General features: G+C 41.5%; 1 protein-coding gene across 1 annotated transcript in view; it reads left to right on the top strand.

Annotated features, from left to right (window-relative positions):
- The window catches only part of LOC141476655 (disabled homolog 2-like), a 29,535-nt gene extending 14,398 nt beyond the window's left edge, over positions 1–15,137 (top strand). Inside the window, exons 2-14 of the mRNA XM_074165448.1 lie at positions 842–958; positions 2,111–2,250; positions 2,987–3,085; positions 3,372–3,503; positions 4,796–4,879; positions 5,404–5,451; positions 5,633–5,695; positions 6,809–7,444; positions 8,268–8,421; positions 9,005–9,529; positions 11,739–11,830; positions 12,431–12,498; positions 13,183–15,137. Of these exons, the coding sequence (XP_074021549.1) occupies positions 865–958; positions 2,111–2,250; positions 2,987–3,085; positions 3,372–3,503; positions 4,796–4,879; positions 5,404–5,451; positions 5,633–5,695; positions 6,809–7,444; positions 8,268–8,421; positions 9,005–9,529; positions 11,739–11,830; positions 12,431–12,493 (2,130 nt within the window). The 5' untranslated portion in view covers positions 842–864 and the 3' untranslated portion in view covers positions 12,494–12,498; positions 13,183–15,137. The remainder of the gene's footprint in view (positions 1–841; positions 959–2,110; positions 2,251–2,986; positions 3,086–3,371; positions 3,504–4,795; positions 4,880–5,403; positions 5,452–5,632; positions 5,696–6,808; positions 7,445–8,267; positions 8,422–9,004; positions 9,530–11,738; positions 11,831–12,430; positions 12,499–13,182) is intronic.
- Positions 15,138–16,375: the final 1,238 nt, after the last annotated feature.

The raw sequence follows: 16,375 nt of genomic DNA on the forward strand, positions 1-16,375 counted from the left end.
CTGCTTTGGGGGGAGGAGGTAGAGAAATCGCAAGTGAAGTTGAGCCCAGGAAGAAGGGAGGGGTGGGGGGGGAAGATGTTTGTAAGACTGGGTTTTATTTCTCATTATCCTACTATGATTTTGATTGGTAATGAATTAAATCAGTTTCCCCAAGTTGAGTCTGTTTTCGCCATGACAGTAATTGGTGAGTGATCTCCCTGTCCTTATCTTGATCCACAAGCCTTTTGTTTTTTTTTCTCCCCTGTCCAGTTGATGAGGGGGAATGATGGAGCAGGTTGGTGAGCACCTGGCATCCAGCCAAGGTCAACCACCACACCATCTTCCCCCAGCTTGGGGTTTTGTGGCTGTCTGGGTTTATGCAAATGAGCAGCCTGGCCTCCATGGGATGGAGGCAGATGGCAATAATGGAGGGATGGCTAGAGTGTTGACAACTGTCCATCTGGAGTTCTAACACTTTACAGTTGCCGAAGTGAGATCTGTCTTGTGTATATTTGCTCCTTTCTAGGTTATTTGTTTGTTATTGCCCCTTTACTTCAGAGTCAGATACTTACTGTGGCTGTATAACATGAGCTGGGTGTAGCTCTGCCAACTAAACTGGGGAAGCAGGATCACTGACAGGCAGAACTTGGTGCCTTGAGGTTGCTGTTTCTTCTTTCCAGCATGGAGCTGGGCAGAATGTCCTAAAGCTCAGCTCTTAGAGAGTATATGTTCAGGCATTAGTGGGCTTCAGTGTTCAGCAGAAAAAAAAAATGGACTAACAGGTCTAATGAGAATATTTATTCTTCAACATAAAATATTATGCCTTTCTACTGATTGTTATTTGGATTTTTGAAAACTGCAGTAAGAATAGCTGACCATCTCATCATGTCTACTGAAGCTGAAACTACTACTATCAACAGCCAGCCTGAGCAACAGGCTCCACTGAAAGCACAACCTTCAAAGAAGGAAAAAAAGAAAGGTAAGGAATAATTACCTCTTAAATGCTTCCTCTAGTCAGTCTCCATGATCTTCTGCATTTGCCTAAAACTAAGATCCCTCTTGCACCATAGTTGAAAGAATTATGAGATTTCAAGCTGACTGGAAGAGTGAATAAGTAAGCTAGTAAAATAAATCTAACCAGATAGTAGGCTTTTAGCTTGAAAGGTTTTTTTCTAGCTTTAAATTCTGAAGCTCTCACTTCCACTTATTAAATTACTCGTTTGCTGAGCCTGCCAAGTCACCAAAAGCCTGGAGAAATAAAAGCCTACTGAGGAGGTGACCAGACCCAGGACCATTCTGATAGCTGTCAGTCTGAACCTGAACTTGCTTCATCCCCTGCCCCTAGAGAAGGAGTGACATGCTGGATACAGATTCTAGTCCAGAGAAGCTAGAAAACTCATTTAATGAGAATTATTGTAGATCAGACAATAGATATATTTTTTTCTGATAGATCATGCAAATGTAACTACCTCAGAGGTACATGCCTAGGCACACACTCTGAGTATGTTGAGCATGTAGAAAAGAAAACCAAGCAGTTCTGAGAAGTAGTGGAAATAGCAAATATAGCTAAAATACCAAGTGATTACAGGGATGGAGGTACCAGGACTTGTAGAAATGATGGTGCTGATAGGAAGTTCTAGCACAGGGACTAGGTGATTCTTGCATGCCAAGAAGAGATCTGACTATGCCAGAACTAGAGGCTAACATCTGAAAGGCTTACTGAACATCCTAAATGGCCATGGGAAGTACCACTTTGCTTGGTGTTGTTGCTTAGCACTTATATCTACTTGGCTGTTGCCTATAAATATTTGAGTCTTTTATGTGGCAAGCGATTGTTCTTGAAGTCCTCAAATATTAAGCATTATGTTCCACTCTTTGAACTGAGGCCAGGTTCTGTAAGAACACTGTAACTGCAAAGGAGTAACTATCTTGCAGTACATGCACTACTAGAAGGACTGAAGTGGTTATTCAGTTATACTCAAGGGACAGTTTTAATATGTACTAATGTATTTTTTATATATATATATAAACCTCTTAACTCCACAACATAGACATTTCTGTCTTAAAAAAAAAAAAAAACTCAACCACAAAAATAAAACCAACCCAACCATAAACTTTTCTCTGTCTCCAGGGCCAGAAAAGACAGATGAATCTCTCTTGGCCAGATTCAAAGGTGATGGTGTAAGATACAAAGCTAAACTCATTGGCATTGATGATGTCCCAGAGGCAAGAGGTGACAAAATGAGTCAGGATTCAATGATGAAGCTGAAGGTAAAAGCTTGAGCTGGCATGTAAGGAACATCTTCTGGGTAGCCTTCAGAAAGCTGATCAAATGGTCGCTTTAGCATAACTTAAAACACAGCTTAATAGCAACATAGTAATAACAGCACCATCCTAGATGGACATTACAGCTTTAGAAGTAACCCCTTGATCAAAGGACAGTTTCTCTAATGGCTTTAGAATACTCCTTTGGGTCTCTTATTGGCATTCATTATGGATGCGATTAGCATGAACTTCATCACAAATAGTGAGCTTGGGTTTTGGGTGGGGAGGGGGGGAACTTTGTGCAATTTAACATAAGAACTCAAAGTACAAGTTGGCATCCTATGGCAATGGTGACACCAAGAGATATAGCCAAAGAATAAATGGACCCTGCGGTAACAAAGATGATTACTTCTGGAGTGTAGAACCCTCGCATAGCTTCAAACAGGCCATGAAAGCTGATAAGGATGCTGCTACTGCAGCAGTTCTGTGAACTAAGATAGGAAGCTTTAAAGTTCCGAAACATTTACAGAGGAAACACAATCTAGTCTTAAGGTATCACTTCTAACCTAGTCAGGCATATGTTGCAAGAAGAATGCTGCTCTAATGGTACAGTTGCATAGGAATAACTAGATTAGCCCTAGTATGGTCACAGCCATGAGGTTATGAGAAATGTAAAAAAGAATCAATTTAAAGTTCAATCTAACAGAAGTCTCATCAATACTCTGATATTCATCCTCTTCAGGGAATGGCAGTGGCAGCCCGCTCCCAAGGTCAACACAAACAGAAGATCTGGGTGAATGTTTCCCTCTCTGGTATCAAGATAATAGATGAGAAAACTGGGGTAAGATATGACTCATTCTCTTAATGTGATTCTTAAAGCAAGTGAGGCACTTGGAAGTTAGGCCAATCTGAACTTAACAGCATCATGCCACCCTTCTGAATTGGCTAAGAATTAGCTAGTGGAATGGGCTGTAAAGCTGAAGCCTCCTGCCAGAAAGATAGCTGCATCCTACTGTAGTTAGTCAAAGCCTGATAAATCTGAGTCTTGAACTGGAGCCTTCTAACAATCTTAATTCTAACTATGTCTCCTGCAATTTAAACTAATATTCCCCTCCCCCCCATTCTAGGTCATAGAACATGAGCATCCAGTAAACAAAGTCTCCTTTATTGCTCGGGATGTAACAGACAATCGTGCCTTTGGCTATATTTGTGGAGGAGAAGGCCAGCACCAATTTTTTGCAATAAAAACAGCACAACAGGTATGGATCAGAAGCCCTCTTTCACTTGCTATGAGTAATGCTATTGTGTAAACACTTAATATCTGATAAGGGTATAGTGTTTTGCTAGTAGCCCTATGAGTAGTCTTGCTTACTATCATTAATCTTGCTTAACGTGTCCATGCATCGTGGAAGTCATTAGTGAGATGAATGGAGCCATTACTACAGTACTGGCTTCACTGGAATTGTAGATAAAGTACAAAAGCCTTCTGTGTGTGCTCTGGAGTGGAGTCTGTTCTCTGAGCTTTTCACCATGGGGTGCTGCTTGTTAGCCTATAAGTTTAGCCGAATGTAGAAAGCTTTTGACTTGCTGCTAGTTGTTTTTAACACAAATTTGTCTAGCTGATAAGTAAGGACTTTTGTAGCTCTGGACTACTGCAGCTGTACTGTTTGTCAAAGGTAACAAAGGAAATGAAACTCCTGAAATGACTCTTCCTGCAGTTGCACGTCTAAACCCCTTGATTAGGAGAGGATGATGCTCACGTGTAAACAGTGAGATCTGTTCAATAGATTCTCTGCTTGAGCTAAAGGTTGTGCCTAAACAGGAGGACTTGTCCTACTCTTGCACACCAACACAGCTGCTATGTGCCTCAAGCAAAAGATCCAAATCATTGTAGCTGAACCTGCCACTGTTTTGAGTAGTTGCTGAGATATTCCTGTTAATGGGTGTGCAGGGAATGCAGCGCCTTTCTAATTCACACTAAATTTCTATCCTGATAAAGATATCTCTTAAAGCTGGTGTCTGCTCCACTCATTTGAGGTGATGATACTCTTGCCTTATGCTTGTATCACTGATTTACCATTTGCAGAGTGTTTGAAATAAATGTAGTACTAGCTATAGATGCTTTCTCCAGGTTCAGTGTTGGAGTTGGTAGAAAACGGAGGGATGCAAATTGCTTTTCTCATGAGACTACCAGAGGGTTTGGATACCCTTTGCACTTTTGAGGAAATATGATTAGGACTTGCTATGTACTTATGAAATGTTGTGCTACATGCTTTTAGCAAACAACAACAACAGAAAAAACCAGGCTTAGCACAAGTACGGTCACTTTCCCTGGGGAGTTAACAGTTCTAAGCTGGTTGTGCCCCATTACCCTTGAATTCTTCATAAGCTCTCTTATGCAGAGACGAGATGGTCATTTAAACTCTTGCTTTTCCTGTTATTTCAACCGTAGTGTTGCACCACTTAGGAAAGTTTGGCTTGAAGCTCCCTGGACTTCTACTGAAGCAAGCTGTGAAGTAGTACATGGCCTAAAATTTATGTTCTTTTTCAGGCTGAACCTCTAGTTGTTGATCTTAAGGACCTCTTCCAGCTAATATATAATATGAAGAAGAAGGAAGAGGAAGACAAGAAAAAGGCAAGTAAAACTATAGAAACTGCATTATTCTTCAGAGAAATAAATATTGTTTCAGCTTTGGCTTAGTTTTTGGGCTCTTGTAACACTTGACACTGAGGTCTGTCTAGAGTCAGGATCACTGAGGCTATTGGTTGGTAGTTGTACCAGCAGTTTGATTGCCTCCTAGATCTGTTAAGCTCTCCAAAGCAACAGGCTTTGGATATTCTATATGATATCTAGGTACTGAAAGCCTTCTCTAGAGTGAAGAAGCAAGACTGCAGTAAGTCACTTCAATGCAGTCTCACTTGATTAGGTGTGCTGCTGTGATAAAACTAGCTTTGACTTTTTGCTAGCATTATGGAGGCAACATCAGATGCCAAATTGCATTGGAAATGGGTGTAAAAAGGGTCTCCAAAACTAATATTAAATAGTGATCTCCCTCATACTTCCTCTTTCCATTACTTGCTTTTTCAAGCCTGCAAGTTGCTTGCTTAAGGCAAGTTTTGATATTCCAATTATCATTGACACCATTCCATTTATTACAGAATGGTAGTGAAGCACTACCTGCTGATCAAGCTGACAAACTGAAACTGGTAGGTTAAACTTTAGAGCTTTATGCTGATGCCATTAAGGCATTCATAACTGACTGTCTCCACATTATGTGGGAAATACAGTATTTACAGATGTGTTTGCAATAGATCTGCATAATGCTTGATTCTTGCTCTTGCAAGAACTGTAACAGATACTGATTCTTTCAATATTTCTGGCTTCAAGGGAATTGACCAGGTGAACTTGTTTGGGGATATGTCAACACCTCCTGATGTGAGCAGTCCCACAGTAAGTAGAACAGTAAGTAGCTTAGTTGTCTTGATTCTTGCTTTGAGAGCAAACTTCTCCTAGTAATAGATCTGTTTTGGCTTTGTTTGGGGTTTTTTTTGTTGTGGTGTGTTGGGTTTTTTTACGTTGATAGTTCTTGTTTCACTGAGACATTGGTTTAGCTATCATCTGTACAAGTGTCTTAGGGCTATAATAGTATCTGCTTAATAACTAGAGTAGCTAATGTCATTCTTATTCAGCAGAATTCACTTGAGACTGTGTGACAGATAATCCTGTAGTCAGATGCCTTTAGAAATATGAACTAGCAGTACATGCCTCTGCTGTTATGAGAGCTATTACAGAAACTCAACTAAAGACCCTTGAAGCTGAAGCTCATTTTATGGACAAGCAAATACTTAAATGAGTCCCTCAGAGTGGACTCCTGGCTGTTCTAGACAGGCCACATCTTGAGCTAGAGCCACCTAACTCTACAAAAGTATGCATTTAGCTTGTCATAGCTCAGTGTGACCCCAAAAATCCTACTGGTTTATACTAGCACTATAAGCCACCATCAGCCATGATCCAATTGGTGCTGCAATAGGTATGAGTCCAGCTAGTAACCAAGTCTTACCCTTCTACTGCCAGCTTGGTGGAGAGATGACATGTTTACCTCTTCCACCTGCAAATCTCTCTCTAATCTTACTCTAAAGCTGAGGCTGCAACTTGAAGTCATGCTAAAGCAGTGTGACTTCACAACTTGTCAAAACAAAGGACTAGAAGTCAACCAGGGCTTCTTGACTCAAGTAAAAGCCCAGGTACAACTAGTGCTTAATGACTCTACGGTCTCTAGGCTATAGAACAAGCATCTGATATTTAACTAAGGGATCTTAAAACAGGTGCTTTTAACATTGAGCTTCTGACACTAAGTAACTGTGACTTGACCACAGCTTGTGGTGCTTGCCTTAATGGCTTAAGATGAAGCTTTAGTGTAACTTCACTGTGACATTGAATATTTATTAGTATGATGTGTTGGATACCAGGATCTCTCCTTTTGCAGCTATTTTCCTTGAGCTTGTGTACTATGCAACAAGTGATACATAAAGCTAACTTTATTTTTTCTTTCTGAACAAATAGGAAACTAAAGAGATTCTGTTAGTGGATCTAAACTCTGAAATTGAGACAAAACAGACTTTTGTAAAAGAGGATCTCTTCTTGAATGGCATCGCAACCTCTCTTCCACAACCAAAGCCACAGTCACACTTCTTGCCTGAGAGTTCTTTCTCTACCAGTCTCGGCTTCTTTCCCACACCTAATCTAGATCCTTTCAGTGATGATCCTTTTTCACAGCCAGACCAACCTGCACTGCCTTTATTTGATTCTCTAAAACCTGCTGATCAGAAGAAGGAAAGTCTGAGTACCTTGAGACTGGTGGGTAATGGTGCTTCAAATGGTGATATTGACTACTTTGGTAAACAGTTTGACCAGATTTCTAATAGAACTGGCAAACAAGAAGCACTAACAAATCAGTGGCTGTTTGAGAGTAAGTTGCCTGCAGCAAGAACTCCAAATGGGGTACCAGAGAGAGAACAGAATGGCTTTTTTAAAGCCCTGTTAGACCTGTTTGTGGAAGATCCTTCCAAAGGAGTATCTCTGCAGAATGGAGTAAAGCTGGATTCTGAAAGCAATATCCAGCTCATGTCACATGAGTCTATAACAATTAGCCCACCACCACAAAGTACCAAGCCAGGAAGAGGAAGGAGGTCTGTCAAGGTGAACAATGTTCAAATAATTAATGGTGATATGCATGCTGTTACTTAAAGAAGCTGGGTGAAGGAAGCTTTTCTTTCTTCATACTATGTAAATGGCTAAACAGCTTCACAGCACATCTACTCTTTTACCTGTCATGCTTACTCTAACCTCTCTGTAGCCATGGTACATTCTAACATTCATGAATGCTTCATAGTAGCTATGATCACTAAATTATACTTTCTTCCTTAATGCTGCCATACTTCTGTAAAGGTCTGGTAAGTATACTGCTATGTATATTGTCACCTGATATAATGTCAGAACCTGTTACGAGGGCTGTATGCCCATCAGCCTGTAGTTTCATAACAATGAGGTACTAGCTTACAGAAACCTATGTAGTTTTGCAGTACCTGCCTACTGAGGGCAATCTCAATCACTTGCCTGATTAGGCACAAGGTGGCTCTGTGTCAGCTGCATTTGTCTTGCACTGAAATGATGCAAAACACAGTTGCTTACCTTGCCACAACTGCAGGGGTCACTGCAGACTGAGCAGGAATGGGGGGGGGAAACTTGTTATACTAGTAAATAATCCAGTACCTTTAAGTCTTATTCTTCTGCTTGTGACTTGTAACTACTGTATATTATACCTACTTAATGCCATGCATCTCAGTAGGTGTGAACAAAATGGTGAGGTATGAAACTCTTGTACTTGGTCTCTACAGGATGCATCCAAGTTCCCTGCTTTGCTGTAGCTGAAATAAAAGCTTTTAGCTCTGAACTGATGGGTCTTGATCAAGCTAGCATGTGTTCTGCCATGCTATCTCACAACAGCTTTTTTTCTTTCTAGACTGCATCTAATGACTTATTTAGCTCAGACTTGTTTGTGCCAACTACAGAGAGCCTCAGCTTGACCTCAGTGGCACAGACAGGACCTCTGCCAACTAATCCACTGGACCTCTTCAAAACAAGTCCTACCACAGCACCTCCATTGGCTGGTCTAGGTTAGTTCACAAAGTGAAGCTCTTGCTCCAGTCTAAGATAACTGTTAACACCAACATGGGGTTCTAGTTGTCCTTTATTTCATGTGCAGTGCCCTGCCCTTTAACCCATGTGTTGTCTGACCCAAACTATTCAGTTCTGTGAATAGAGCCCTAAACTTTGTATCCTTAACTGGAACAGGGTGTTTTTCTTAAACTCTGATAGCAGCTTGCTGCTTCAGGTACACAAGGTTCAAGTGTGCCAAGCACAACTTGGGAGGCCAGGTTAGCACTGTTGCAGTCTTAGTAATCATTTACACAGAAGTAACTATATGGTAAATACTTAGTCCCAGCACAGAAATGACAGACATATGTTCCTACTCCTGTTCTATCAACCTCAATTCTGTTCTTCCAGGACCAAAATGGAGCCAAGTACAAAAAAAAAAAAAAGTTAACCCCCTTTTCCCCCTTCCAATGACAATTTTAAGTGTAAATCAACAGTCTTTTGCAAACAGCACGTTTTGCCAATACCCTTGGTGGAACTGATACACTCCTACTTGAGGTCTTCAGGTCACTGAAGTGCTGTGTAACAACAATCTCCCCCCAGGTGGCTTGCCAGTAACTTCATCACAATGGAGTGCACAGACATCTGCCTTCACTCAGGCTGCAACAGTCTTTCCTGTGTCTATGATGCCTGCTCAGCCTACGGGATTTACTCAATCACTTGCCTTTGGTACTCAAGCAGTGCCAAGCTGGAGCCAGCCTGCATCTTTTGGTCCAGCAGCCTCTCAGACTTCTGGTCTCTGGGCACAGCCAGCACAAGTTCCATCTGCTTCATGGGCACAGCCATCCAGTGCTGTAAATCCCTTCTGGAGTAGTGTGTTACCATCTTCAACACTACCTGCTCAGACCTCATCTGTACTACCCTCTATATCAACAACTAGCCCACCTCAGCCACCACCTAGAACTGCACCTCAGAAGGAGCTATTCAAAAGAGAGAGTGATGCTTTTATTGCTCTGGATCCACTTGGTGATAGAGAGATGAAGGATGTCAAGGAAATGTTCAAAGACTTCCAGCTAACAAAGCCACCTGCAGTACCAGCAAGGAGAGGAGAGCAGCAAAGCCTTTCAGGTGCTTCTGGATCTTTCAGCAATTATTTCAGTAGTAAAGTAGGCATTCTTCAAGATAGTACAGATCATGATGACATAGAAGCTAGCAAGCTGTCTGCCAAAATGACTGAAATCTTTTTTTCTGCTTGGATAGCTGCTTAGGCAGTGGGATGGCTGATCACTATTATTTTTTGATAGTCCTTCAACCTTGTTTCAGTAACCATTAAATCAAAGTTGTAGTTCTACCTCCCCTAATAATGTTAAAGAATTGACCAATGTCAGTGGCCAAACACTGACACCTAGTGCCCAAACTACTTGACTAGGCTGAGATAAACTAGGTCTGTACAGTGTTAGAAGTCCCATCTAGCTTAAGTGTACTGAGGGACAAGCAGGAGATAAAATTGTGAGGTCAATCAAAGCAACTTCTGTGTAGGTTTTTATGCACCTAACTAGATGAGCTTTGGTGTTGCTATACAGACAGAACCAAGAAAGACAAAGAATGAGAAGGCTGAGGTACTTAATGCCTTCTTTGCCTCAGTCTTCAGTAATAGAATAGGTTGTTCCCTGAGTACCCAGACCCCTGAGCTAGCAGACAGGGGCAGGGAGCAGAATGAAGTCCCCATAATCCAAAGGGAGGTGGTGAGGGACCTGCTCCAGCACCTGGATATTAACAAGTCTATGGGGCCAGATGGGATCCACCCAAGGGTACTGAGGGAGCTGGTGGAAGTGCTCACTGAGCCACTTTCCATCATTTACCAGCAGTCCTGGCAAACCAGGGAGGTCCCAGCTGACTGGCATCTAGCAAATGTGATGCCCATCCACAAGAAGGGCCAGCAGGATGATCCGGGGAACCACAGGCCTGTCAGTCTGCCCTTGGTGCCTGGGAAGGTCATGGAACAGATCATCCTGAGTGCCATTATGCAGCACACGAAGGACAACCAGGAGATCAGGCCCAGCCAGCACGGGTTCATGAGGGGCAGGTCCTGCTTGACAAGCCTGATCTCCTTCTATGACAAAGTGACACGCTTGGTGGATGAGGGAAAGGCTGTGGATGTAGTTCAGCTGGACTTCAGTAAGGCCTTTGCTACAGTCTCCCACAGTATCCTCCTGGAGGAACTGGCTGCCCATGGCTTGGATGGGAATACTCTCCGCTGAGTTAAAAACTGGCTGGAGGGTCGGGCCCAGAGAGTGGTGGTGAATGGAGTTAAATCCAGTTTGTGGCCGGTCACGAGTGGTGTCCCCCAGGGCTCTGTATTGGGGCCAGTTCTCTTTAACATCTTTATCAATGATCTGGACGAGGGGTTTGAGTGTACCCTCAGTAAGTTTTCAGATGACACCAAGTTAGGTGGGAGTGTCGACCTGCTTGAGGGTAGAAAGGCTTTGCAGAGGGATCTGGACAGGCTGGATCGATGGGTTGAGGCCAGTGGGATGGGGTTCAATAAGGCCGAGTGCCGGGTCCTGCACTTGGGTCACAACAACCCCATGCAGCGCTACAAACTTGGGGAAGAGTGGCTGGAAAGCTGCCTGGCAGAAAAGGACCTGGGGGTGTTAGTCGACTGTAGGCTGAACATAAGCCCAGGTAGCCAAGAAGGCCAACGGCATCCTAGCCTGTATCAGGAACAGCGTGGTGAGTAGGACTTGGGAGGTGATCATCCCCCTGTACTCGGCACTGGTGAGGCCCCACCTCGAGTACTGTGTCCAGTTTTGGGCCCCTTACCACAAAAAAGACATTGAGGGCAATGAAGCTGGTGAGGGGTCTGGATAGTAAGCCTTATGAGGAGCGGCTGAGGTAGCTGGGATTGTTTAGCCTGGAGAAAAGGAGGTTGAGGGGAGACCTTATTGCTCTCTACAACTACCTGAAAGGAGGTTGTAGTGAGGCAGGGGTCGGTCTTTTCTCCCAAGTCACAGGTGATAGGACAAGAGGAAATGGCCTCAAGTTGTGCCAGGGGAGGTTTAGATTGGATAGTAGGAAAAAAATTTACACTGAAAGGGTTATTAAGCATTGGAATGGGCTGCCCAGGGAAGTGGTTGAGGCACCATCCCTGGAGGTATTTAAAAGATGGGTTAACGTAGAGCTTAGTGACATGGTTTAGTGATGGTTTTTTATCAGAGTTCGGTTGATGGTTGGACTAGATGATCTCGAAGGTCCCTTCCAACATAGACAATTCTATGATTCTATAATAACTTGTTAAAGCTCTTTAGTGTTACAGCAGTATGTCTCTCTTCCCTAGAACCACCAAAGCCTGTTTCCCGACAAACTGGGCTGCCAGCTGATGGCCTGTTTGGAAGTCAAACTATATCAGATCTTTTCAGTGCCTCATCTGTAAGTAATAAAACCCAAACACCAGTACTCTCCCATCCCCCCCTGTAATCAGTTCCCCAAGCTGCAAGCCCTACTAGCAAGTTCTTCAGCCCTGTATTGGGAGTGTCTATAAAAGACTAAAATAATGTGGTTGCAGAAGTCTTCTACATTGGTTATGCTTACCTCTGCAGAATAGGCAGAGTGTGGACTGTGCAGCTCTCTAGCTGACCAAATGGGAGGCTCACATGTTCAGTACCTGGTGGGGGAGGAAGTGGTTTTATCACGTCTCCATTTGGGACACAGCTCTTGAAGCCCTTGGTGGAAACTCTGAATCAGTTGGCATTTGGCTAAAACAGACCTCATTATGACTTTACTGGCTCAGCTCCAAATGAATGTTCATTAAGCACACATAGCTTTTCTGAAAGATACATTGCCTCAGACTAGGATAACTGCTAACATGGTTTTAAAACCTTTTCTCTTGTTATAGTACAGTTAATGTGTATTTAGCAGGCACTCTGCAGTATTCTCTTTCCAGAAGGTGTTTGGAACAGGAACTATCTGATACAAATATGCAGAATAAACCTGGAAATTCACTAACAGCCTATGATTTCTCTTTCTTAGAAGGAATCTCAGAAACTACCTTCTGGTCCTATTTGTGATCCTTTTGGCAACCCATTTGCATAGATCAGGTAAGTTTTCCACTAATAAGGCAGCCTACTTTATTCTCTGAAACTGATTTGAAAAACCTTTGGCAAAGAGCTGGCTAAAAAACTACACTGGCTTAACTTTAAAGCTCCTCTGAAGTATGGCAAACAGTCCCTAAAAGAACACTTCTGCTAGAGTACCTCTTTTCAGACTTGTATATAGCTGTATTCTGGCTAAGCCTTAGCTGGCTTCACTTTCTTAGAAATAAAGATTTTATTCTTCCATAGACTTAAATCTCAAGGCTGCAATAGATCTAGATTTCATGCTAAAAAACTCAGAGGGGCTGACTAAAATCTTTAAGATATCTCTTTAGGAGGGTGTTAGCATGCAGTGCCCTATACAGCTTTCTGAAGTTTAATCCCCTAAATACTGTGGGTTTGTACTCTAGGTGAATTACAGTAAAAACAGGATAAGGGCTATTAGAGCTTTTGTCACTAGAAACTAATGTAACTCAAACTTTTTACCGTTGGCTAAACAACATGAACTGTCAAACTAACAAATCTGATTTTTTTGCCACACCTCTAAGTCTTCCCCTGAAATACTGTCTATTTTCGAACAGAAGACAAGTGTTGCTATTTGTTGCTTTAGTTCTTGTTCTCTTAGTGACTCTAAGCAATAAAACTATAACTTAAAACTATCCTAACCTTAAGCCCTTTTCATCATGCTAGGCATAACCAGAAAAGGACAAATGGAATAACTGGACCTCTTCTCAATATGACTTTTCTACTTGTTTTGTTTTGGTGTCTCCCACTCTTGCTGCCATTCCATGATGTCTGTAATCTAAAACACGTCCAGATGGATTGAAATATGAACCCTCAAAGAACATACTGTGAAGATGATAATTCAGGGCAAAGCAAACAGAAAGCTGGACTCATGCTGAAGACCCAAATTCAAATTGATGGATGTTAATTTTACTTTAGTTATTTACAATCTTCCATAGAAGAGCTTAGCAGCAGTTGTGTGTCTTGAAAATATGGTCACCACAATTCCTCTTTCTTTGGCACTTACATTCAGTTCCTATATCTTAGGACAGTATCTGGGGAAGAAATGCTGCCTTCACATAAGGAAATTGAATTAGTAGCTGAAACTCCATGCTCTAAACAATTAGGTCAGTTGCATGTTATCACAACAACAGACAGTTGTAAAGTGGACACTGCTTCTAATCGGTGACTGGACATATGACTTGGTCTCTGAGCCACAAAGATGTAAACTGTATGGTAGGGGGAGGAAAAATCAAATACTTGTCCATTTAACTAATGGTAAAAGCAGCATTCTGCCATAAACATGTAATAAAGGGACTAACTGTGGGGTCTGTAACAGAACTGCTGGGGTCCCGAGTACTAGAGGCCTACACTGTAGGGTCAGATCAGCTGAAACACTTCTTGCAGAACATTGAGGTAGTCATGGACGCTAACTTGTCTTGGTGCTAATCTGGCATTTTTCAGGGAGGGAAATCTACTAGGATTGCTTTTTTATTAAGGTGACTTGGCAAACAAATGGAACAAGTAGATAGGCTTCTTACATGTGTATATCAGTGAATGTCCCTGATGTTGCTCAGTTTGAGTTGTCACATGGTGTAATGTGGCATGTTTTCAGTATGTTAGACACCAGAAAGACAATCATGGCTTTACTCTATGCCTAGATTCCTTGTGACTAGATGTACCACCTCTGTGCCATTAATGTGAGGTAGTTCTCAATCTCTTGAAAACAGTGCCTTTTCTAAAGAACTTATTTACTAACAGATCTCCAAATCAGTTGGTTATAACTGACTGTAACAGCTACTTTCTTGGCCAGTGGTGATGGCTGATGTCAGAAGTTTTTCTGTTAATGCTAAGTATAAACTTGAAATAGTATTGTTAAATCAAATGCCTAAGCAGTTGCTGAACTGGAGAGCTAAGAAGGTCAACTTGAAGACAGCCTTAGTATGAAATTCAGCCAGTCATGCAATTAGTCTTGTATATAAACTTATCTTGCACTTTCTGTAACACTGAAATTCATAGCTTTTTTTGTATTTGTCTCAAACTGGAAATTTAGAAACTTATGTATGTTACACTGTTATGTAAAACTACTATCTTGAGTGATGTTACCTAATGACATTAAAAAGAAGCAACTCTTCATAGCATGCTAACATCAGTGTGGCTGTTGATTCTGTCCTCCATAACTCAATCTTATGGTCTAGTTGATACTAAGAGTTCAGAGCCTGCTAAAAATTTACTCTCTCACAGGTTCTTACCGTAGCTGTCTGACAGTATGGTCTTAAGTCTTTCTGTAGCTTCTTGTATCAGGCCTGTTCAATATGAGCTGCCCCACAGCAAAATAAAATCTCCAGTTGCCTTAGTAAAATGTTACTAGAGGCTCATTCCATTAGCCGCTCAGCCTGAGTTTGCTACTACTAAAGATGCTTTCTTGCTCCCTTCTGCAAGACCATTGAAGCTGGGTACTTAGATTGCATTGCATTCAGAAGTTTCATTCATTCAACTTGTTTATTCTAACTCTGCAAGAGATCTAAACTGATGCTGGGAGAACTAAATTAGAATGGAGAAAACACTTTACTCATATTCAAAACAAAGTTTACAATTCCATTAATGCAGATGGCTAAAAGAATAAATTGATCAGAAAGTTGTCTGTCTGTTTTGTGGTATATTGTGTGTTTTGGGTTTTTTTGGTGGTTTTTTGTTGTTTGTTTTTTTTTTTTAAGACTAGCCTTTAGTACTGGAGACAGACCTGTAACTCTGTCTGATGTATCACTGAACAAATATAATGAACGCTTGCGTACTATTTTCAGTACCATTTGATTGGGATTGTTAAGGGAGGGAAAACAACTCGCTGGAAGGGAGTTAGTATCCAGATTGAAATATAGGTCTTACAGTGCTTTAGAGAATCACTGATTTTATTGTGGGTTTTTTGGCTACATGGCAACATGTAACTTAGTATTCAAAGATACCATCTAATCTAAAACTAAAACCCCCAACTGTTTCAATGCTTAAGAGAAGGGATATGTTGCCAGCATTTGAGCTAAGTATCTAAATGACCATTTGCTGGTCAAGCTAAAATTAAGAGTCCTACTATGTTGGAGTTTTGCAATAGCTGTCAGGAGCTGGTTAGTAAGACCTCTTACAGGCTCATCAAAGATGCTTGCTGGTCTGCTGGCTTAGTCTGAATAGCTGTTTACCCTGATTTTAGTCTCTGTATTAAAGAACTATGAACTGTGCTGATGGTATATAGCATCAATCAAAGCAGATATGATGAAACAGTATGATATTACAAGTGTCTGTCTTGCATTCTTGCTCAATGGATGAGTTTAGTGCAACTAGACTCATCAAGCTGGATTGAGTCTGCATCAGATTTAAATTACTCTAAATGAAATTATCCCAAATTAAGGATTGAATGGGGGAGGGGGAAACTGCCTGCCCTATTCCACATTTCCCACACACACATGCAAAAAGGGGAGAACAAAAAAAAAATTAAGTCAATTCCTTTATTTACCTATGGTAATGTAGAATATCCTTATACTAGATCGTTATTTTAAGCTTGAGTCCAGATATTTAAACAATTCTTAACTGCTAAACAGTAGACTATTTATGAGCTACTTTGGTCTTGTGACTGTGTCCAACACATGATGCCTTAAATCTGGATTACAGCAAACTATTGAATAGAGCTAAAGAGCTAGCTTGTGGTTTGGGTTTTGGTGACAGAGAAAGTTAGAAGATTTTTAGGCTCCTTTAAAACCACAAAAAAGTGTGGTGGTTTTATATTGGCAGGGAGAAGAGAGGAAGAAAAAGGAATATTGGTCCTTGATTCTTGCAGTATTCTAAATGAGGATTCCAAAGATGTTAAATGCTGAATTTGCTCTTGTAAACA

The sequence above is a fragment of the Numenius arquata genome, chromosome W, assembly GCF_964106895.1.
Source record: "Numenius arquata chromosome W, bNumArq3.hap1.1, whole genome shotgun sequence".
NCBI lineage: Eukaryota > Metazoa > Chordata > Aves > Charadriiformes > Scolopacidae > Numenius > Numenius arquata.